The following is a 24,570-nucleotide window of genomic DNA, read 5'->3' on the forward strand; positions in this document are numbered from 1 at the left end:
CATAATTTTAAATTTTTTGGTCGGTCATATTTCCCGTGATGTTATTTTTTCCAAAAACAGTAATGAAATTATTTTAGGAACAAGAGAAGAATATTTGCAAGTTCCCTTAAAGTTATCATTTGGGATAGATAGGCAAAATGGGATTCAAGAATATGAAAAAACCATTTTAAATGTGTTTGAGCAATGTAAGTATTTGGTAGGTAGAAGTCAAACACCATTTTGTCGCTTGAATCCAGATGCGCAAAGTTTAGCAAATAATCAACCAAGAAGTTGCAGAGAAATCCTAGAAGCTGGTGAGGCAATTTTTTTATATTTAATTTATTTTTCCCGTAAAATACATAATTTTAGTGGTTTTTGTCAAGATATTATTTGCTATATTTAGGAAACAATAAATCTGGTGTATACCAAATAAAACCACGTACCAGTAATAAACCAATCGCTGTACTATGTGATATGCAGACTAAGGGTGGTGGCTGGACTCATATTCAAAAGAGATTTGACGGATCACAGGACTTTTATCTACCATGGAGAGACTACAAATTCGGTTTTGGTGATCTAATGGGTGAATTTTGGCTTGGACTTGAAAACATTTATCACATGACTGGTAATATAATATTATTTATAGATTTATATGTAACTATATTAAAGCTTAATATAAGATCAACTGCATATGAAATTTATCAACTATGTTACTGTATGATGGCATTATTTTCTTTCTACATATCTTTCTCTTTTGAACACATTCATAACAAAATTACTTTGGGTTCTTTCCTGTATGCTCTCTTACACTAAATTATAATAAATTATTAAAAGTGTTTGTATAATAAAAGAAGGAGGTACGCCGCTGGCATGAACTTGTACAGTCGAGATTTATTTATATCTTTGCTTATATACAGAGTGTTTGGTAACGAATGGACCATGGTTTAATATTAGATTCGTTAGGTTAAAGAGATCCATTTAATCTAACTTAGCTTTTGTACGAAAGTTGATAATAACCGAAATACAGGATGTGAAACTTAAACTTTTATTTTATTTATTTTTGAATATTTTCTGATAGGCATGGGATAACAACACGAAATTAAGTATGTTTGTTTTTTTTTAGGACGAGAAATCTAAATTCCCACCAAATATTATGTATTACCCAATTTTTTTACCCCTTACTCTACAGACTTTTATAATTTAAACTTTTATTCTCATAATGAGAATAAGATACTAACACCATTGTCTAACACTCTCTAGTGTAAGGAATATACGTGTGTAAATTCTGCTCCATAATAATTTCAATTTTTGGTTATAATGAGTCGATAATTTTGCTGGTTTTGCGTGCAGTGTGTAATAGAATAATAAGTGTTAATGGTAATTATAGAAAAGACATTGGAAGAGAGGTAAGTGCATAACCTCAATAAATTTAGGAAGGCGAAGGAAATTTTATTTACTTTCAACACAAAAAATTAACAACAAAACCGGCCCAGGTAATTAACGCTAATATATTAGCATTGTATATTAGTTTCAAAAGCTAGAGGTGGACTTTGCTACATACGACAGTTCCAAAGTAACTGACAATTATTTTAATAATTGAAAATTAATTTATCCAGGAAGAAAACGTGAAAATCAATTACTACAAGCTACTGCTTAAAAAAACCATCTCCTTTCGACGCGTTGAGTGGGGAGGTTGGCTCTATGGCGACTAGTAGCAGTAGAAATATGGATTCAGAGGATAATACATCCGATGACAACCGGAAAAGAAATAGAGAAGAAGAGGAACTGTTATTTGGTACCACAAAAAAGTACCAAAAAGTCCTGTTAAAAGTAGCAGAGATGAAAACAAAATAGATCAAATACTAAATATAATAAAAAATTTAATAATAGAGTTACAAGAATTTAAAACTGATAATAGAGAAGTTAAAACGGAACAAAACAATACAGAGAAGAAATGAGGGAACTCAGAACTGAACTAGCAGAACTAAAACAAGAGGATAGTGAAATACTGAAAGAAAATGAACAAATCTGGATCTGAATCATACAAAAGGACGCCTTGAAAGGCTGGATAGAATAAGAAAAGAAAATAATGTGATAAGAAGAACACTGAAAGAAGTAATAGGAAATTTTATGACAAAAGAGCTAAATACTACCGTAAATATAGAAGAAGCGGTGAAACTAGGAGATAAAACATGTTTGGTCAGACTGACAGACAAAGAAGAATAAACAAAAATTATGAAAAAAAAAACGTAAAGAAGTGAAAAAAGAAAAAATATATATTATATAAACAATGATTTAACGACAGAGGAACAAATACAGAAGGAAATACCAAGAATAGCAAAAAATAAAATTAAGAAAGGTAAATGTGTCCAAATTAAAGTCATCAAACTGATAAATAGATGATCTAGAAAGGAGATGGAATAGAAACACCAACCAGCTGGAGGATCATCCTGAAGGTGGTTCAAAAAAACTAGCAAGGGATTAGAGGATACATTATTCGTTGACGGGCGAGGCAAAGAAAGAGCAAATAACTGCAGATAAACTCGGGTACAACAAAAGTGAAATAAAGAAAGATAGTGAAGAAAACAAAAATAAAAGTTGAAAATAAGCACATGGAACATAAGAACTATGCTAGCTCCAGGAAAAATGCTAGAAATAAGAAAAGAACTCAAAAAGTATAAAATAGATATTGCAGCTCTGCAAGAATTACACTGAGGGAGACAAAGACAGATTGATGAACAAGACTTTACAATGTTATATTCAGGAGAAAAGAAGCAAGGGTAAAAAGGCGTGGGATTCATGATACTAAGGCACATAAGAGAGAAAATTATAAAGTTAAATATCGATAGAGACTCAAATTAAATCGAAACGCAACCGACATTTATTATTTTAGAAAATTATAAATTTTAAGCCAATATGCGAAAGGATGGCCTATGTTAGAGTAAATAACAAACCATTTAATATATCAATCTTGAACTTATACGTTCCCACAGAAACAAGCAATGCAGACGAAAAAGAAATCTTTTATGATAGGGTCGAAAAGGAGATAGAAAAAATACGTTAATAAAAGATGTAAGAACATTTAGAGGTGCTTGTGCAGATTCAGACCACTACATGGTCACAGCCACTATAAGACAAAAAGTTAAAATTGAAACAAAACAGAAAAACCAACATAAAAAGTGGAATGTCGAAAAATGAGCAATAAAGAAGTAAAAAAATATGAAGTTGTAGTAACAGTTCAAATAAAAGAGAAATATAAAGCAGAAGATAAAACACAGAATGGGAGACGATCAAAAACTCAATAGAAGAAGGTGCAAATATGCGAGTAGGTAAAAGTCAGTCTAAAATAAAAAACTGATGGTATAAACAAGAATGTAGAGAAATAACAGAAAAAAAAGTGCAAGCCACAAATAAATAGTTTAGAATAGATAAAGAGAAAGATAGAGAAGAATATAATAAATTAAGAAGGAATCCCAAGAAAGTGATAAGGCAAAATAAAAGAAGATGGGTAGACGAGAAAATGCAGACAATAGAGTAGGAAAGAACAAACAGAAATACAAAAAAATTTAACAAAAAGATTAAAAAACAAAACAAAAAATACAAAGGCAAAATAAACGGAATAAAAAATAGAGAGGGAACAGTGATAATAGAAGATCAAGAATACAAGCAAGTATGGAGGGATTACTACAGAGAGCTCTTGACGGAGGAAACATCAGGAGAAGAAATGCATAACGAGGCGGAAACGGTGCACGAAAAAGAAGTAGACGAAGTAGATAAAGTAGACATCAAAATTTCAAAAGAACCAACATTAGAGGAATTGGATGAAGTAATACATATGAAACTAATAAAATGCGGAGGAAGGGAACTAAGAGGAAAAATACTGGCACTATTGAAAATTATACGGAAAAAAGAGAAAATGCCAGGGGACTGGGAGGTAGGGCAGATCATAACAATACATAAAAAGAGGAATAGCGTTACTTAATACAACATATAAAATATTGACATTAATAATAAAAAGGAGGTTATCAAAGATCACAAAGAAGACAGGGGAATACTACCAATGTGGATTCACAGACGGAAGATCTACAATAGATGCAATACACACAATAAAACAAATAATGGAAAAAGTAATCGAATTTAAATTAGAATTGGAAATGTTATTCATAGACTTCAAGTAGGCATTTAATTAAATGAAAAGGAACGGATTAATGATAGCACTTGATAAATTAAAAATTCCTTATAAACTCAGAAAATAAATAGAAATGACAATGAGAACTACAAAATAAGCATAAAGACACAAAGAGGAGAGGCAGAGAATTCAGTATAATTAAAGGGATGAAACAAGAAGATGTCTTATCAACAACGCTATTTAATCTAGCATTAGAATGTGTACTAAGAAATATAAATAAAGGAAACATCAGAACAAGAGGTGGTCAAATAATTGCATATGCAGACGATATTGCTATTATTGCAAAGAATAGTAAAATAATGAAAGAATTGCTAGAAAAAATAAGAGAGAAAGGGGAGGCAATGGGACTAGGATTAAATCAAAAAAAGACAAAAATATTAATATAAGGGAAAAAGCCAAAAAAAGAAAAAATCAAAATGGGAAGTTCTGAGGTTGAAAAAGTATAGTATTTTAAATACCTAGGAGTTGCAGTAAATACAAAAAAATATCAGCAGCGAATAAAGCTTATTTTGCAAACAAAAGATTACTTAAAAGCAAAACACTGACCAAGAAAGCTAAGATGAACATTTATAATACCATAATTACTCCAATATTATTATATGCAGGAGAAGCAATGACGATGGTAAAAAAAGATGAAGAAGATTTAAGAATAGCACAGAGAAAGATTATAAGAACCATATTAGGACCAATCAGAAAAGAACAAAATGAATATAGAAGCGACACAAATGCAGAGATTAAGGAAGAACTTAAAGAAGACATCGTGACTCAAATAAAGCAATGCAGAGTTAGATGTTTAGATCACATTTGGCGAGCAGGAGATGAGGCAGTGACATACGCAATGTTGGAATGGAATCCAAGAAAAAGAAAGAGAAGAGGAAGACCAAGATCAAAGAGGTGGCTGCAAAAAGTTGAAGAAGACCTCCAAAGGGCAGGAGTCAGAGAATGGAAAGGAAAAACTAGAGACAGGAAAAAATGAAGACATATTGTCAAGAAGACAACATAAACAGAAGGAAAGGAAAAGGAAAGGAACAAAGATTCACCCAAGAAATAGGATCTAGCAAGCATTTGCGGTTTAGCCCTACGCTGGGGTGTATAGCCATTATATATTCTCATAATATTTTTACTTAAAAAGGATATACTCCATTTATCTCGCTAAACTCAACGGTTTTCGACATAAAAGAATTTTGAATCTGCGATGCAAAATTTAATTTTTTGTATATCTATTATTGTAGTTACACCTAACAAAAACCTAGAAATCATAATAATTGTGCAAGTTTTCATGTTTATGTCAGTCCAATATATTTTTTATATCATTAATAGTTGTAAAAGAAATACAAAGACTAACATTCTAAAATGATATTTTAATCAGAATATTAAGCTAAAAAACTAATAACGAATAGACAATAAAAATAATAAAATATTAATAAATATTAAATATTTAAAATGTCGTCTATTTATTTCCAAACATGTTTGACATCTCTTTATAAAATTTTTTCTTACGAGAAAATTGGATTCGATCTTTAAATTTTGTTAGCAGCATCCACTATCCTTTGCCAAAGTTCATCTCGCGTATTGATCACTGGTTCTGAATAAAAAAGATGTTTCATATATCCCCAAATGAAGAGTCTAAGGGATTAAGCAGCTTCGGGAGGCTACGGATGTTCACTGCCTCGGACAATCCATCGGTGAGGAAAAACAGTATTTAAATAATTTTGCACTTCGTGGGATAATGAGGTGGAACACCTTCATGTAAAAACCACATATTTAATCTGATGTTTAAAGTAGCATCTTCCTAAAATGGACGCATGGAAAAATGGTCAAAATAGGATACAATAAAGTCACAGTAGATAACAAGGAATGGAATTGGTGCCAAAAATAGGAAAAATTAGTGAAAATAGCGAGTTCAAAAAACTACTAAAGCCGCATAAAAGAAACCAAGGAGAGGCCATGCAACGATTAGAGAAAGAAGAAGTTTTAAATAGCCAAACAATGAGAATAAGTGTTTATTTTAAGTAGTAATAAGAATAAGATTAGAAATATAAATGATAAATACTGGATTTATAATATGACTTGAAATATGGGTACTAGGCATACTAACAGTGGGGGCAATATTATGGTGAAGTAGTCATGATTATGTCTTGCTTGAGAAACATGTAGCTGTCTAAAATATATCGAGAGGGAAAAGTTATAATTCTGTGATTTTTGAAGGAGCTTCTATAATGTGTTATTCTACTGAGGCCAAAAACATAACGTATTGTTCTTTTTTGTAATAATTTAAAAATAACAGCAGATTTGGCAGCTGTACTAGAACCCCATAGAGGAAACTCATATCGAAGATGAGACTCAAACAAAGAAAAGTATGTTATTTTTTAAAAGTATTTTAATTTTAAAAAGTATTTAATATGCTTAATTAATTTCCTTTACAACAGATCGTATTGCATGACAGGCTGAGGTTAGTTTCTTACTTCGATATGAATCGAGGAATCGATATGAAAATCCCAAAAAAATTTACAAATTCAACGATACTGATCTGACTGTTATTAAAAAGCAAGGCTTCAAGAGCTACTTTATAGGATAATGCCACTGTATTATACACGTTTATAGAGAGTAAATTAGAGTCAGATCAGTTTCTTATTTTAAGTAGATCAGAAGTTATAAGTGCATGAAGAGTTTCTCTAGGTAATACTGGTATTGTCAGGTAAAAAGAAAAATGTTTCCATCGATTTTTAAGTTAGTGATGTGATTTATAAAGATTAGGAAAAGCAAAGGACCCAGTACTGAACCTTTTGGTACTCCATTTGTTCCCCTTATGAAGATTATGAAGAGGAATCATAACAGCTGAAAATTTAGGCCTACACAGCACATACCACCTTTATTGAACAGCCGATGGAAGCATCTAAATAAATAGAATGAATAGAATCTGATACAAGACTAGATGAATAGATGGAAAATCAAAGTAAATCACACCAAGTCTAATCAAATTACATTCACGAACAGAAGCGCCATATGCCCGAGAATCACACTGAACGATATTCTACTACCAGTAAAAACAGAAGTCAAATACTTGGGAATAACATCTGACCAAAAGCTCACTTAAAAAGTACACAACTTGTCAAAAAAACCCATATCAACGTCAAATAAATTGGCTAATAGGCCGAAAATCGCAACTATTTACAAATAATAAACTTCTTGTGTATATATATATATATATATATATATATATATATATATATATATATATACGTATGCAAGTCAACTACACCTCCAACCAGAAGTCAGACGAAGATTGAAAAGACACTGGGCAACATACTTTATTCTTTAATTTCAGATTTAATTTTAATTTTAATTTTAATATTGCTTTTAAATTGAATTTAACAATAATTTAATTTGTTAGTGTTAGTATTGAGAGTATTATCAGTAGATAATTTCTCCTCTCATGTATGTACAATATTCACATTTACCAATAGCTTTCAATAGCAGATTGTAAAATTGCAAATTTAATAAAAAAATGTACTTCACTTATATTTGATATGGGCGACATTTTTTTTTTGCAAAACATCTAAGTCTAAGCTGTCTGCAAAACCTACTGCGTCGTGGGCATCTAATATTATTTAGACGCACTTTGTTGACTAATACGCCTTTCGGTAGTTCTTCCAGTGCTTGATGGAAGATATGTCTAGAGTACATTGTTAAATAACACCGTATTATAAATTATACCTATATTATGATTCTCAAGTCTCTACCATTAAGTCCACTTCTTTTAAGATGGTTCTGAGCATAATATCATGTTGTCTCCATCAAATACGTCAGAGTTGACATCATTGCACCTCTGCATAAGGACGTATAATTTAATGTAATTAACTTTATCTAAAATGTATAATATTCGAAACATTTAAATTTGTAGCATTCGAGAGAAACGAACTTCTCATAGAGCTAATAGACACGGACAAAAATATTAGTTATGCACAATATTCCACGTTCTCAGTTGGCTGCGAAAAGGACGGCTATCCGCTAAAAGAACTTACAGGATACTCAGGCAATGCAGGGGATGGCTTAGCAGCTCATATCAATGCCAAGTTTACAACACTGGATGTGGATCAAGATAAACATTCTGGAAATTGTGCACAAACTAATGGTAAATGAGTTTTTGTTCTTACTAAATAGCAAAATCGAAATTTATTGGTAATTATAGTAGGGTAAGAAAATATTTATGTAAGGAATATTGAACGTTTAGTTACCAAGTAGATTTTGGTTAAAAAAGTATTTTTATAACAGCTTTTTATTAGCGGTGAAGAAAGCAAACATTTCTTTATCTTCAGTTGTACGCATGATTTTCAAGGTCTAGCTGTCCAGTTTCTAATATTATGTGTCCAGGATAGTTATTATCTTTCAATACCTTATTAACTTTCTATTTTCGTCATTGCAGTCAACTGACGAATGCAGTAATTTTCCTTACATATCATATGACCCAAATAACTAATTTTTGTTATTTTAGTCATTTTCGATAATTGATATTCTAGATTTAGTCCACTTAAAACTTCTTCATTTTTTTTGTGTAGTCCAATGAATTTTCATTATTCTTCGATACATTCAAGTACCAAATATGCCTTATTTAGACTCTTACTTTAGAATCCACGTTTCGAATCCATGGAGAAAAACAGACCAAATAGAAAACAACAACAACAGACTAGAGAGTACAGTAGAGTACAGTACTAGGAGAGTACAGTACAAAACTATTCCAGACCTAAGTAGAGGATTTCTCAACAAACAATAAAAAGTATCAAAGAAAACGAAGATGATACCTAATATATAAAACAATACATAGGCCAACACTTACATACGGACAGAAAACTGAAAATTAAAAAAAAATTAATAAAATTGAGAAAAATATTATTCTTTTCGTAGTTAATGATAAATATTTCGAGTATGATACTACTTGGAATAGATTCTATTTTGAATTTTCAAATGAAACAGGATTTTGATTTGGAATTTTATGAAAAATTAAATGCAAATACGGATAAAAACATTAAAAAAATTAATAATGCTGTGTATTAATATTACAAAATACTATTACAGGGAATTCTCATGAAGCTTATAAGAGCAAAATCATTATTAGCTTCGAAACATAAATTTGATTTTGGACAAGTTAAAAATTATGAAGCACAAATTAAATTTTTATTAGAACATAAAGTTGTTACAAAGAAGCCTTATAGATGTTCAATAGAGGACCAAAAAGAAATAGAATTTCATATAGGACAATTGTTAAAAGTAAATATAATAGATGAATCATATTCTCCATTTGTAGCCCCGGTTACATTGGTTCTTAAAAAAGATGAATGATCTAAAACCAGATTGTGTATTGATTTTTGTGAATTAAACAAATTAATTATTCCTGAACAGTAAACTGTTTCGTTAGTTGACGGGATTTTAGCTAAAACAACTAATTCTGGTTATTCATGGTCATTGGCAATGGAAAACATCTGGACTTAAAACATTCTAACAAACTACATAGATGACAGTTTAATATTATTTTCATTATCATTTGAAGAACACTTAGATCATATAGAAAGACTCATGGAAGCAATTCTTGAAGAGGGATTTAAGCTACAACTTTTAAAACGTAATTTTGCGAGAGAAGAGATTAAATATTTGGGACATATTATGGGAAACAATTCAATTCCGTCCAGTATATGACAATTTAATACCAACTAGAGATTTTAAAGCACCAGACCCGAGCAGAAAAAAACACGATAGTTTTTGGAAAAAGTAAATTTTTACCACAAACATAAAAAAAAGTTATTAGAGCCATTTAATAATTTACTTAAAATAGTTATCAAATAAAATTTAAGCTGGTCTTTAAGTTTTCAAACAGCTTTTGGTATGATAAAGAATATCTTCTGCTCGGAACCTATTCTAGCTATGTTTGATCCAAATGCTCCTACAACTATATATACAGATGCTAGTATTATCGAAATTGGTGCAGTTCTGAATCAAAAAGAAAGAGATGGAGAAATGAAACCAGTAGCTTATTAAAAAAAATTAAACAAGTTTCCAAAGAATAAAACTCTATATTTTTAAAATGCCTTGCAATTAAAGAAGCTTAAATTTTTGTCAATACTGGCTAATGGTACCAAAAATTTGTAGTTAGTAGTAATCATAAGATCCTTGAGAGAAGAGAACTTCTTACAAGAGCAGATAAGGAGTTTCGAGATATTGTTCTGAAGCCATTTTCTTGTGGTATCTTAACCCATTAGCTCCGAGATTAATAAATTATTGATTTTGTATAATTTTTGCAATATTATTAATGGACTATGTTTAAATAATAAAATAATTTATAAAATATTTTTTCTGAGATATTTTATTTCTAAGATAGTAAGTGTTGCCTTAAAGCAACGCTAGGAGCTTACACTACCTAGTTTTTATTAAAAATAATACACCAAAAATGTAAGCATTTGAGATACAGTAAAGTAGGCAATAAAACAAAAATAGAGATTTATTCATAAAAAAATGTAATTCGGTGTGATTAATTATAAAAATTTACACTATCGAAAATGAAACGGTATAAAACAAGAAGTGCATAGTCCAATATCACGTTTTAATCACATTGTTCTAACGATAGATTTGCATGTTTTAGACGCAAATGTCCTCTTTTTCATATCTGGAATATACTGCATCAAATGATTGATGGTGTCAAAACGAATGTCATCCTATACGCGGCTATCGACAGATGCTGTCAATGAAGCCGACGGTCTTTCGTTTCCTTTGCTATAGTACACTATACTTCGCTAAATATGTGCTTACAATCTTCTTGTAAAATTTAATTGCGATACATTTTCTCTGCCAGTTTTATTATACAATATCAAACTATTTTTTAATGGAACCTCGAGCATCCATGTAAAAGTTAGCCAATACCATTTTTTGCCACGAATACTGATCCGGTAGCAACTTACATTCTGATCCATTTGATCAGTTCCTCCCATAAATGTGTTATACTTGGCGATCAATTTCGGTCTACAAAAAAATTTCGTTTGAGTTTCTGAGAAAATCTTCTTACTTGACGTACTTCTTGAGTATCACAGGATGATGAAATCATTATTCCTACTGCATTATCCATTCACCGGACATATAATTGTCCATAATTTCGTTCAATTGCTCGAAGAACTTGATTTTCGCGAGTGGTTCCATTGGAGTTATTACCAGGAAATTTTAAAAATGAAAATAAAGCCGTTCCAGAAAAGAAATTATCCATATAAATCTTGTACCTTAGATTGCTTTTCTCGGCTGGCAGATCATCTATTAGTAATAACTAATAACAAAGGAATAGCAGCTTTACCAAACAGTTTTTCATAGTCATTATTGGATTTTGGATTTTTTTCTTGGTATCAGTCAAAGTTTACTAAATACTCATTTTTTCTGTTGACCCACCATATTTTGTATCCAAATCTAATTTGCATTCCTCTGGTAAACTGCTTGCAGCTATGTATGCCAAAATATTTTATCATACTTTCATCGTCAGATAAATGTTCTTCCGGTACAAAATTTTCAACAAAACTTTTTGTAAGCTTGTAAGCTTGTAAGACATAGTGACTTTCGACCACTAAATGTTGGATAAATACATAATTTACAAATTGTTCAAAAACATTTTTGTTGAAGACATTTTTTCATATTTAGAATTGTCGAGTTTTGGAAATGTCGATGCACGTCTTTTGTCAAAGTCTGCTCCCTTTAGCCATTGGGGTTGATTTCGAGGCCCAAGAAGTCTATCTGAAATCCACTTCAGATTCAAAATTATGGCCTGAGATGTCTTCATTCTGTATAGAATATTTGTTCAAACCAATTATTTTATTGTTTGGTAGTCGTATTTCTGCTCCGGCACGTAATTGACGGAATGAAACGTTATCTACCAGCCTAAAAATGGTATTAACATTTCATTACTATGGCCATACATTTTTATTATAAAAGATTTGATTACTATATCACTACATACCCTCCTTCATCTGAATCCTCGTCAATGTCTACATTTGTATCTGGAGGTTCTACAAAAATATCGCCATCTAGTTCATGATTATAAATTGTATCAAGGGCTTGAGCAAGCAAAAAGCCCTATCTAGAACAAATATAATAAAATTTAAAATATAGGTAGTACAAGCGTCTAGCGTTTTTTTAGGGCAACGGCTGGGGTGCAACAAGTACTGACAGGTAGTTATTTATCACTCATATAAATAATTTAAAATATGTTTTGTTAGAAGTATAATCAACACAAAATTTAACATATATAAATAATAAGTTTCATTTATATCGAAATTATGTTATTTACTCAAATTTAAAGTCCATTATACTCAAGTTCTAATATTATACTATACTTTAAATGCACCAAAGTAACAGTTTTTAGCACCGCAAATAAATACGAATAACTGAGTGTGGGCGATTATGGTTGGGCATAAGGCATACAGGCGCATACAGGCATGTTTGCGGTTGCTTAAAAGCAACGCTCGGCGCTACTGGGTTAATGCAATTACTACTTTTAATGGGAATCAGCCACAATTTAAGTTTAAAATAAGTCTATTTTTTATGTTTCTATTTCCAGTTCGGAAATGGTTCTCAAAATACAAAACATTGATAGATTAAACAAATTTTGTTTTTTTTTGTTACTTGATGTAAAATTCTTCTCATAATTTGAAAAGCGTTATTCCAAAACAAACCAAGTCCAAATTTGTGATTTTTTTAGTACGATCGAATTTCTGCTGCTATTTAACCTTCTTATTAACCACTTTTAATTAAATTTAGGTTTTATTTGTTTTTGTCTTTACAATAAAATAAAAAAAAATACATAACATTCCAAAGTTAAACTAAGTCTATGGACTTAAGGTACATTTGAAAAATTGAGATTTAGTTAACTAAAACAACAAAAAACGAATACACTATGAACTACACTAAAGAAATACTTCCTCATTGTTCACGACTTCTTCCGCAACGTCTTCATTGACATTGCCAACATTCTGCAGTGCACGTTTGTAGAACATCTTTTCCTCATCGGTTAACTTGACAAATTTTAAAGATATCTGACATTTGCCTTTTTGACAGCACTAATTTTGTTTGAGCTTGATTGACAGCTGGTAACAATGTGGCTGTTTCTAAAGTAAGTGAAATATTAACACTGTTACTTTTTAACACTCTGTGTGAACATGCATTGCCGGTGTAAGTGTTTTACACAGAAACTGTTTTCTTTTCATTGTAATAAGTAAAGATTCGTTGCTCAGTTAACTTAAACGCAAACTTTCATTTTGCAAGCCAAAGCTGTGTAGTAGTCTTTAATAACCCATTGTTGACCATTTTGCAGCACTTTGCAATTTTTATCAAAAATATTGTAATAACCTTGAGGACTCAAAATTTGTTCTTGTTTCCTTATTATTTTTTTCAGATCGTCCAAAGACGGGATCAGCCGGCATAAAACTATGGCCTCTTATTGGAAATATGTGCTAAATTTCCTTAAATATGCTATTTTGTACATAAAATAATAGCATAAATATAACTGCAGAATTTTTATTTTGACCAGGACAAGAATCAGAATATAGTTTTAAGAATTGAGGTCTTTCATCTGGGTTTAAAGAAAGGTACTTTGCTTCTAATGAATGAAGAAAATGCATTAGTGCGGAACTTACTTCATTTGACCCTTTACCACTTCCGTTTTCAGTCAAAATGTAAGCAAAACAATTTTCCTTGTTCTGATTTGTTTCTAGTATTACAAAAGTAAGATTATATAACCACAACTGCCGCATATAATAAACATCACAAATGCTTAGTTTTGGTAAAGGTTGGTTTTGTTGCATATCAAAACAAACTTCAACCACTTCGCTGGTCTCTTTTTTTTTAGGAGTTGATAAAACTTTTTCAAGTATAAAACTCGTAGCTTATGCAATTTCAGTTCGGTTGAGATTGTGTTACTAACATCAATGCTTGTCACAGCTGTTAGTTCTTGCAATTGCGCGCAGTTGTAATAATAGCGCATGCCCAGAGGACTTAGTAAATTTTGGAATAAATTTATTTTGGACTTAAGTTCATTTTGGAAACAAACTTAAAAGTATGCATTAATTTTGACTAGGACTTGACCATATTTTGTAAAACATGAATGATTATATCGTTATATTGATTCTTGGTTATACGATGCAGTTAAAATTAGAATTTTTGATTCTTTGGACTTCTGTTTCTGTCTGGAGTAAGTTTTGTAATAACGCTCTTCATTTAATTTTACCTGACTCATTCATATTGCGCATGTAATGGCTCTTATTTACTTTAATAAATTACAACAGTCGCCTTTAGCTCGTGTCGTAACCTTCATCATCGTGAGTAACCCCCATCATTACAAATGCTCGTTGAACAATATTTATACTATTTGATTATTTCGAAACCAAGTTGTTTAAATCAGTTACGATCTATTAAAAAGAGACTAACAAAAAACACAAACACTAAAATAGTATGTCTAAAAAATAGAAAGAAATCAGTAAATGGGGAAAAGTGGAGCAGACTAGTAGAAGAAATATCGAAAGGAGAATAGTGTGAACATGTACTATAAATATATGTTTCAAGCGTGTTTTTGATTTTTTATATTTCATTTTTCTTTGTCGTAGAGGGTGCTTGGTGGTATGTAGCTTGCCATACCAGTAACCTTAATGGAAAATATATGACAGTAGTGCTTCCTGCTGCATATACAGCACATGGTCTTAACTGGCATCCTCTGAAAGACGCACATGTAAATTTGGCTGGTTCCAGAATGATGATCAGGCCAGTTGGAGAGTAAATAGTTATTAATAAAGTTTTACGTGTATTAATAAAAATGTTTTTGTATAAGAATATTTTAATATAATTTTTGTGCATTTTTTTTGTATTTTATTTTAGCTAAAATGAATTATTACGAATAATAATTGATGACCTAGAACTGGAAGGTGTTGACACCTTCATATACTTAGGGTCGCTGTTAACCAAAGATAACAACGTCAGTGAAGAAATAAAAAGAAGCATAGTGCTTGCCAATAAGTGTTACTATGGATTAAGAAGATATATGGCCTCAAAAATACCTAGAAAAATTAAACTGACTGTATACAAAACACTAATAAGACCAGTGCTAACATATGGTTTAGAAACTTGGACACTAACACAGAACGACCAAGAATTGCTCAAACGTTTTGAGCGAAAAATACTAAGACGAATATATGGAGGCATAAAAGAACAAGGTTTGTGGCGCAGGTGTTACAATTTTGAGTTGTATAGAAGATTTGGAGAACCTGACGTTGTAAAATTCATTAAGGTAGCACGCCTCAGATGGATAGATCATGTAATCAGACGAGAGGAAGATGCCATAGTCAGAAAAGTTTTTGACCGAAGAGGGCCAATCGGACAACGAAGAAGAGGAAGACCGAGACTTAGGTACCAAGACAACATAGAAAATGATTTGAAGTCTATCGGAATTAGAGCATGGAGAAGAGTTGCCAGAGACAGGGGCGAATGGAGGATTGTTCTGAAGAAGGCTTTGGCTCATAAAGAGCTGTAACGCCACTGATGATGAAAATGATTTATTATCTTAAAACAAAAAGGTTTTACTTATATCTAGTAAAAATTCTATAAAAATTTGGGAGAGATAATAGATTCTTCTAGTTCCATGCCTGTTATCGATCGTTGGATATCATGTTGGCTGCCATATTCGCTATTGTGGCTTTATTGACAGCAGCTCTAAATAATGATATAGTCGATTTTCCGTATTTTTATCTTAGATTTTTCAACCATGATGTTTTTCTTCTACCAGGACAAAGTTTACCTTGCATCTTTCCCTACATGATCATACGAAAAACTTCATATTTTTCAGGATGTCTCGTAATATGAACAGTCTGCAGTGCCGAAGTGTACAGTGTCTCAATGACGGAAGTATTCCAGTTTGTATTTTTCTATAATTTTGACCAGTTGTGTTATTTGGTTCAGCCGTCTAAGAATTTCCTCATTCCTACCTCTGTCGACCCAGCTTATTTTTTTGCTAATAATCATACATTTAATTTTCTTAATGTTGAGTTTTACAGGTTTGTTTTATTTTGTGCATTAAATATTGAAGATCTTCTTCGCAAGTAGCCAGCACTATGTTTCCTTAAATATTTCCTTTTAATACAAGTTAAAGATAAAAGCGATAGTATACATTCTTGCCTTACTCCCCTATTTCTTTTATTCTTGCCGCTTGATGCCAGTATAGATTTGTAATTATATGTAAATCTTTATCGTCCAATCCAGCTGTTTCCAATATTTCTAGCATTTTTTTATATTAGACCTTGTCAAAAGCCTTTTCAATATATATTTTGATTTATATATCTGCATGCTGTATTAGTACTTAAATAGTGAATAAATTATATATTATGTTAAGTGTATATTCTGTTAAGTATTACTAGCAGGTAGATCTTGAAAACGTGACTTTTCAGCCTTATGGTCCGATAACCACTGCATTTCTTTGCACGATGTTTCCTTGTTATTGTAACAAAGGTCGACTTAAATCCCAGTGTCATACATTGTGGTAAAGAGACCACACAGCACTTTAGTTACATTTTCTCCCAAAACTTGTAGTATTTTAGCACTCACTTCATCGTGGGCTTAGTGCTTTTTCTTATTTTGTCATTTGTGTGGGCCATATGAGCTTACTTTCTGTTATAGGTGGCCTTTTTTCTGGGAGAATCTTCAAAAGACCTCTGGGAAGGTATCCTAGGTGTGTTGGATTCGGAAGACTACGCCTCACCGTAGTTAATCGCCTACTAACTAAACTCACCCCCCCTTTCCAACTGACTAGCCTAGGACTGCTCTTAGCGAGCATTACCATCTGACCCGTCAGCTGCTCGTAACTCCTATCTGTCGCTCTACATATGCGCTCTATGATTGCTATAGCATCCTAGTCGCGCCACCTTATTCACGTCTGCACCGGACTTGGTTTGTAAGGTAACCATCCTTGTGCAGAGCGATAGGCAGGAAGGAGTGACTGCGCCTTAATTTCAGCCATTTTAAACTGAGGTCGGAGCCTCTGAACCGAAAATTTACCGTTTTTTTTGGTACCGTGGTCCCTCAAGAAGATTACTTTTCGGTCTTTTCTATTGCAAGTTTTAGGTCATTTGTCTGTATCCATTTCGCAGTTTTTTCTATTGCTTCATGTACTTTGTTTATAATGCCTAAATTCAAATATTCTATAAGTAGGGCTAGGACGTCTGCGTATGCAATAGCCCTTACTCATTGTGTTTTGTTTACTTCTAGTATCCAGTTGTATAAAATATTTCAAAGTGTGGGTCCCAGGACCTTGGGGTACTCCAGCAGTCATTTTTATCTTATTTTTCTTCGATATGTATACGCTTCGATATTGCGATACGTAGTCCTTTATTAATAAGTCGTCTTTTTTAGCAGGTGGACCTGCTATAGCAATCTGTGTATAGGGTTTTATTCTTTCATATTTTTTTTTTATTTCGAATTAACGTGTCTCAACATCTTAGGTCATTGACACGGGAGCAAAGGTTTACAATAGTACTTACAAAGTTATGATACAAAGTTTACAATTGTGAAGAATAAAAATATTATGCAAATTATATTTTGTTAAACAATTGAGAAGTCTTTAAAAAGTCTATTAGGCTCTTGAGTCGGCTTGAACAGTTCAGAAGTTCTTCTAGACTATGGGTTATATTGTTGGCAATGCGGGTGGCCTGGTAGTGCTGACATTCTGTGAGGATGAGTTTGACGGTGATAGGAATATCGTTGCAGTAAAAGCATAACTGTTGGTCTGTAGAGGACATAAGATGACCGTGTGTCAAACGTGTGTGTCCTATTCTCAATCTTTGTATTGCTATCTTTTCTTTTCTGTTCAGAGATGCTAGGGATAAATAGCTGTAAACATTAGGTTGTATTTCTCTGAGCTTTGTGTTTTTGGTGATCCAAAGTTTCTGCCACTTGTCTTGGATATTCCTTTTGAATTTTGATTTTAAATCTTCTTGGAGCTTTATGTTGTAGACAGGTAAGTTGGATGTAGATGCTTCTTTTGGAGCGCTGTCAGCCATCTCATTTCCTTGGATGCCGATATGAGAAGGCACCCATATTATTGTTATTGAAGTCCCTCGTTAAGTGAGGAGATGGATTGATTCTAGTATTTTTTGTACTAAATGATGTTGATTGTAAATATTTTTTAACGATTGAATTGCGGATAAGGAATCGGTACACAGAGCTACACTTTGATGATTGTCAAAAGGGAACTCAAGAGCTTTTGAAATACTAAAGAGTTCTCCTGAAAATACGCTACATTCGTTTGATATTCGGTATTGTCGCAGCACTGTATCAACTGTAGTGACAGAACAGCCAACTCCATCTGCGTTTCGGGATGCATCGGTATAAAGCACCTTATCATAGTGGGATGTATTCACAATATCTTTGAAAGCTTGTCGAAAAAAGATATTATTTGTTTGTTGCTTATTAAATTTACAGAGAGAAGTGTTTATAAAAGGAGGTGTTCTAGACCATGGCGGGGATTCTGTTTTTATAGATGCAATTGTTTGAGATAATTTTGTGTCTTGGCACAAGGGTTGTAGGATCTGTGGGATTGAAAGTATACATCTGGGCGAGATTACGAGTCCAGGTCTTGGCGAAGTCAGAAGATTAAATACAGGGTTAGTTGGATTCGACGAAATTCTGCTAGCATAAGATAGGAGTAGTTGCTGCCTCCGGAGGTAAAGGGGGAGTTCATGAGATTCACAATAGAGACTTTCAGCGGGACTGGATCAAAAAGCTCCTAAGCAAATTCGGAGAGCAGTGTTGTGAACAGAGTTTAAAGATTGTAATAAATTATTGGATGCAGACAAGTAAACTATACAACCATAGTCTAATTTGGATCGAATTATAGCTCGATATATTTTGAGTAGTACACTTTCATCGGCACCCCATTGATGGTGGGACAATGTCTTCAACAAATTAATTCTGCTTAAACAGATGCCTTTTATTTCATCGATATGACGTCGCCGCCAGGTGAGTTTGTTATCGACAGTTAGTCCAAAAAACTTGTAATGATCAATTGACTCTAAACTTACTCCGTTTAGTGTTATTTTGGGTATTTCTGTGCTGTTGTATCTCCTGGTGAATTTAATTATTTTGGATTTATTAGAAGAGAACCTGAAGCCAGTTTTCTCGGACCATGTAGTAAGGAACTCGACAGAATTTTGTAATAAAGATGAGGTTGCAGCTGTGGATTTTCCTTGGCAGTATACAATAAGGTCGTCTGCGTATAGGGCAAATTTAACAGGAGATTTTATATGAGAGCAAATATCATTGATGGCTAGCAGAAAGAGGGTAGAACTCAAAGTAGAACCTTGAGGTACACCATTTTCAGTGACATATTTGTCGGATAATACTCCGTTAACTGTGATTCTGAAATTTCTGCTATTTAAAAAGTTGTTTATAAAGCCAAATATGTTGCCCGTAAGATTATTTTCTACCAGTTTTTTAAGGATAACCGACTTACATGGTGTATCGAAAGCACTTTCTATATCAAAAATTACTGCAATTACGTCTTGCTTGGAGGCCATAGCATTTGCTATATCTGTTTGTAGAATCACTAAATTATCAGTGGTGCTTCTATTAGGTCTAAAACCTGATTGAGCAGGGTTAAGGATATTGTTTTTTCTAGATACCAGATTAATCGCTTACTGATCATTTTTTCCAATAATTTTCAAAGGGTATATGTTAGGGAGATTGGCCTAAACGAGTTTGGAGAGTTGGGAAGAGAGCTGCTTTTTTTGATAGGAAATATAATGGATTCCCTCCATTTGGAAGGAAATTCTTGTCGGGACCATATTAGGTTGTACAACTCAAGCAATTTGTTTATGGTTTCTTCATGGAGATATTTGAGGAAAATTGAGGGGATGTCATCAGGACCAGCAGCTGAGTTTTTTGTAGTGGATAGGGCTAGAGTCAATTCTTGTTTAGAAAAGGATAGGTTTATTGGGTTGGAAATATCGTTAGTTTTACCACTTGCGATGTTAAAAGAGTGTAAAGGAGACTTATTTTGGTTTAGCGTTTTGGATTGAAAGTGATGCGCAAAGATCTTGTCAATACTTTGACTTTGAGTCACTATTTTGTTGTCATGAATTAAGGCGGGGATTTTGTAGGCGGTGTTTTGACCTTTCATATGTTTAATTTTGTTCCAAACTTGGCTTGGAGGTGTGTCGGAAGAAATAGAATTAATATAAAGGTTCCATGAAGTCTTTTTGCTTTCCTTTATGATACGTTTTGATTTAGCTTTAGCTAATTTAAACTTGATAAGATTCATTAGTTCTTGTTCGTCTATATTTATTCAGAGCTTTCTTGCATACACGAACTGCTACAGCACAGGAGTCATTCCACCAAGGAACTGATTTTCGTGTAGGTTTAACAGAATATTTTCCTATATATTTTTGAGCAGAGTTAATTATGCAATTAGTGAACTGATCAACTAAGTGGTCTATGTTATATTCATATTTAATTGAATTGACTTGATCTCGGACGTTTTGACTGAAATTCATCCAGTCCGCTTGTGCAATACGCCATTTACTTATTGGGTTGTACGATTTGGGTTTATTGTCTGAGATTAATATAGGGAAATGATCACTATCGAACAGACTATCTAGTGGACACCATGTTAGAGATGGACCTAGTTTTGGATCACAAAGGCTGAGATCGATATTTGAGAAAGTTCCTGAAGATATATTGAAGTGGGTGCTACAACCAGTATTGAGTAGAAATATATCTTCATTGCTAATTATGTTTTCTATAATTTTTCCTCTACCAAATGTACTGTTAGATCTCCACATTGTGCTGTGAGCATTAAAATCTCCTACGAGGATGAATGGGGATGGGAGTTCTGCTATTAACTTAGAAATTTCTGTATGATTTATCCCCATATTAGGTGGTAAATATATATTGCAAATAGTGATTTTATGAGGACTCCAGAATGAAACAGCTACTACCTCTAAATTAGAAGTGATGTTAAATTTTTCGGAATATATATCTGACGATACAAAAATAGAAGTACCGCCACTTGCGCGTAGGGGTGTGGATCTAATCTGATGATAGCCTATGTAATTTTTTAGGTACGGATTTTGGGTTTCCTTTAAATTTGTTTCTTGTAGACAAAGAATATCTGGAGCGGTCTCTTGGATAAGTTGTTGGATGCGTTCTAGACGGGCATAAAACCCATCACAATTCCATTGTATTAAAGAGAAAGATTATTTTAAAGAGTTTTGGGAGGCAAGGGAAGTATCAGAGTAAGATTCATCGTCACTGGGATCTGTTTGTGAAAGACATGGTAATGTTATTATATCGTTATTTTCTGCAGATTTAACATTGTATTGATGTCTGATTTTTTTCAATAATCGTGTAAATCTGTTTTTTATCGTTCTTTGAGAAAGATGCGGGTAGATAGAAATCAAATTGGTAAGGAGTGTATTGATGTCGTTTGTAAACTTTAGGGCCTCATGATAGGGGTCACTGCTGCCTTTAGTATTTTCTAAAAACGCAAAAAGATCGTTTAAGGAGAGTATATTGTTTTGTAAATTTTTGTTGTAATATTCGGTAATGTCAAGTTTAGTAATATCAGAGATACTGGTATCATCCATTTTTCGCTTTTTCTTTTTGGGTTTTTTTTTAGTTAATTCATTAGGGATATAAGGCGGCTGCATTTCAAAGGTTTCAGCTAACGGAGTTGTAGGAAGACTAGATTCGTCATTAAGTGATTCCGAAGGAGGTCTTTTTTGGCCTATTACTGGAATGTCTTGAGATGATTGGACGTTTTCATTTATATTCGTGCTAGGTTCATTGTTAGAAATGGGAGCTCGGGTTTCTGACTGTATAAAAATAATGACCGATGGGGGATTATTGCAGTTATTTGCAACATGCCCTGTTTGCTTGCAGATAAAACATTCCATTCTATCTGTAGAAAGAAAAATTCTATGTTCATGACCATCATATGGAATAGTTATTGATGTTTGTAGTTCGTAGTTATCAGAAGGGGGAAATATATAAACTTGGCGCCTGAAGCTTAAAACATGACTGTATTCATCTCCAGGGATACCTGCTTTGAGAAACGATATGGGGATGCTAGTTGTAAGCCAAGACTTTTTATAGCATTTTCAGCTAGATCATGAGGAATAAAAGGTGATATATTTGAAATAACAATTCTTTTGGTTGGAGATATAAGTCTCCGAATATTTAGTGAAAATGAATTAATTTGAATGAATGGATCAGACTTCATCAATTTTGCGACAAGTTCAGAATTAGATATGTAAATACATACCCTATTATTCGATATCCTGGATGCGAAGCAAATGTTCTTGGCCCCAATGATAGTTCCGATTGCATGTACATAATCGTATAGCTTTAAACTATTCTCGGCATGAAGAACCACCTGATCCTTTTTTGGGAACGTTGGTCTAGGTGCTGATTTTACTGCAGCCGTGTAAGATATGTTACTGTTGGTGGTTGGGTTTGTGTTGGTTACAATTTGGTTTGTTGACATTGTTGGATTTAAAGCATCCTCGTAGTCAAAGACAGCTTCTTGCAATTTGTTTGTATTCATTGTTGAGTGTCAGAGGGCGGCAACTTATCATACACCATAGTAATGGAAGTTGCCTAGATATAAAGCAACTAGTGTAATGTCCAAAAATGTTGTTATTTTCTTGTAAGGTTATAATGCACTTAATGAAATATTGTTTATACAAGTTTAGCGATTATATGCACCCGCGAAAGTACACGTATATAGTTACACTGCACTTTGTTATTGTCTGGAACAAGTATAAATCGCAAAACAAGTTTAAAAACTATTATAAACACTGTAAATTACGAGAACGGCAAAAACGATGTTTACTCGTTCAGGCACCGAAGTGGAATCTTTTCAATCAGAATAGTTAATCTCTTTCATATCTAAATAATCTAGAAATGTGGTTTTTTCATTTTTTTTTACTATTTATTGACATCTAATAATATTATGTTGTCCTTTTTGTCTTCTAAACTTTGGGATATTCATTTTCGCTTGTTTGCAACGTTTCTTTTAATTTCTGGTGTAGAAATAAATCTTATTTTTCATAGTATTTAACTTCATTGCAGTCTTTTCTATAAAATTGTGTTTTCATGTCTTATCTTCTATTTGAGTATTGCCTTATGTACTTTTTTTATCTTTTCTTCTGACATCCATTCTTGTTTTTTTTTGTTTTAATTTTATTTAATTTTGTTACTTGAATGATCTGTAAAATGTCTTTCATTATCGTCTAGGTTTTGGCAGTAATTTCCTCTGTCCTATTTGTCAACTATATTTTTTGTTCTAATACACTGATCATTTCTTGATTTATGGTATCACTTGACATCTTTTTTTTATCAATAGTAACTGTTTACTAATTCGTTCTTGTAACAGTTTTTAATTTTAGTCTTATTTTTCCTACCAAAATGTTGTAACCTATTGGTACATCTGTATTTGGATACCTTTTGGCTGCTAATACTGAATTTATGTGTCTTATGTTTATACATATGAAGTCTATTTGGTTACCAACCACTCGTTTACACATTTTATGGACAGGACCGTTCGACCAACGAATGGACAGGACCGTTATACCTGTCCATCGCTTAATGGTACGCAGCCAGGACAGTTGTTTTCTTCTGACCTAGCGTTTTCCTTTGATTTTGCCTTGAATGATCTACCAGAGTAAGCGATATTTAGGTCCTCTCATTGTATAGACGACGTATTAGTCCTTTCTCATTTTGATGACGTTGATTAATTCTCGTTCTTTGTGCATAGTCTCTAGCACACGTTCGTTAGATATGTTTACTATCCACGTGATTCTGAGCATGCGACGGTAATACCACAACTTGAACGCTTCTAGTTTATTAAGATTTCTTATTTTTGTTGTCAACATTTTACATCCATAGAACAAAGCGGACCAGACATAGCAAATAAATACTCATATACGTGTGGTCAATGACAGACTTCTGCTGTACAATTCAGAACGCCAGTTAATAAAGCTTTTTCATGCAAGTTCTATTCTGGTCGAATTTTCCTTCTCACTTTCAACCCTTCAGTCAATCCTTCTACCCAGATATCTAAAGAGTTTCACCCTTCCCAGGATTTTGTTATCTAATTTTAGTATTTAGTCTCCGATATTACTTTTTTTGAGCTCTTAGTCAATTTAACAAGAGCTCTTAGCCAACCAAAAGTTTCATCCTAAAAATCAAGCTATAGTTTTTCACTCGCTTAATGGAATAAAACTAAAAGGAATATCCACAAGGAAACTAAGTTCCTGTACGTATCAAAACAAATTTGATTTAAAAATCCTTTATAATTATACAGGGTGTTTCAAAAAAAGGTAACCCCGTCTCTAGGG

The 24,570-nt window shown here is 32.7% G+C and overlaps 1 protein-coding gene across 1 annotated transcript in view; it reads left to right on the forward strand.

Annotated features, from left to right (window-relative positions):
* Nucleotides 1-15,045, forward strand: part of LOC140445459 (microfibril-associated glycoprotein 4-like) — a 30,555-nt gene extending 15,510 nt beyond the window's left edge. Inside the window, exons 3-6 of the mRNA XM_072537488.1 lie at nucleotides 78-293; nucleotides 383-604; nucleotides 8,073-8,303; nucleotides 14,797-15,045. Of these exons, the coding sequence (XP_072393589.1) occupies nucleotides 78-293; nucleotides 383-604; nucleotides 8,073-8,303; nucleotides 14,797-14,966 (839 nt within the window). The 3' untranslated portion in view covers nucleotides 14,967-15,045. The remainder of the gene's footprint in view (nucleotides 1-77; nucleotides 294-382; nucleotides 605-8,072; nucleotides 8,304-14,796) is intronic.
* Nucleotides 15,046-24,570: the final 9,525 nt, after the last annotated feature.

Source organism: Diabrotica undecimpunctata, chromosome 7 (genome assembly GCF_040954645.1).
Source record: "Diabrotica undecimpunctata isolate CICGRU chromosome 7, icDiaUnde3, whole genome shotgun sequence".
NCBI lineage: Eukaryota > Metazoa > Arthropoda > Insecta > Coleoptera > Chrysomelidae > Diabrotica > Diabrotica undecimpunctata.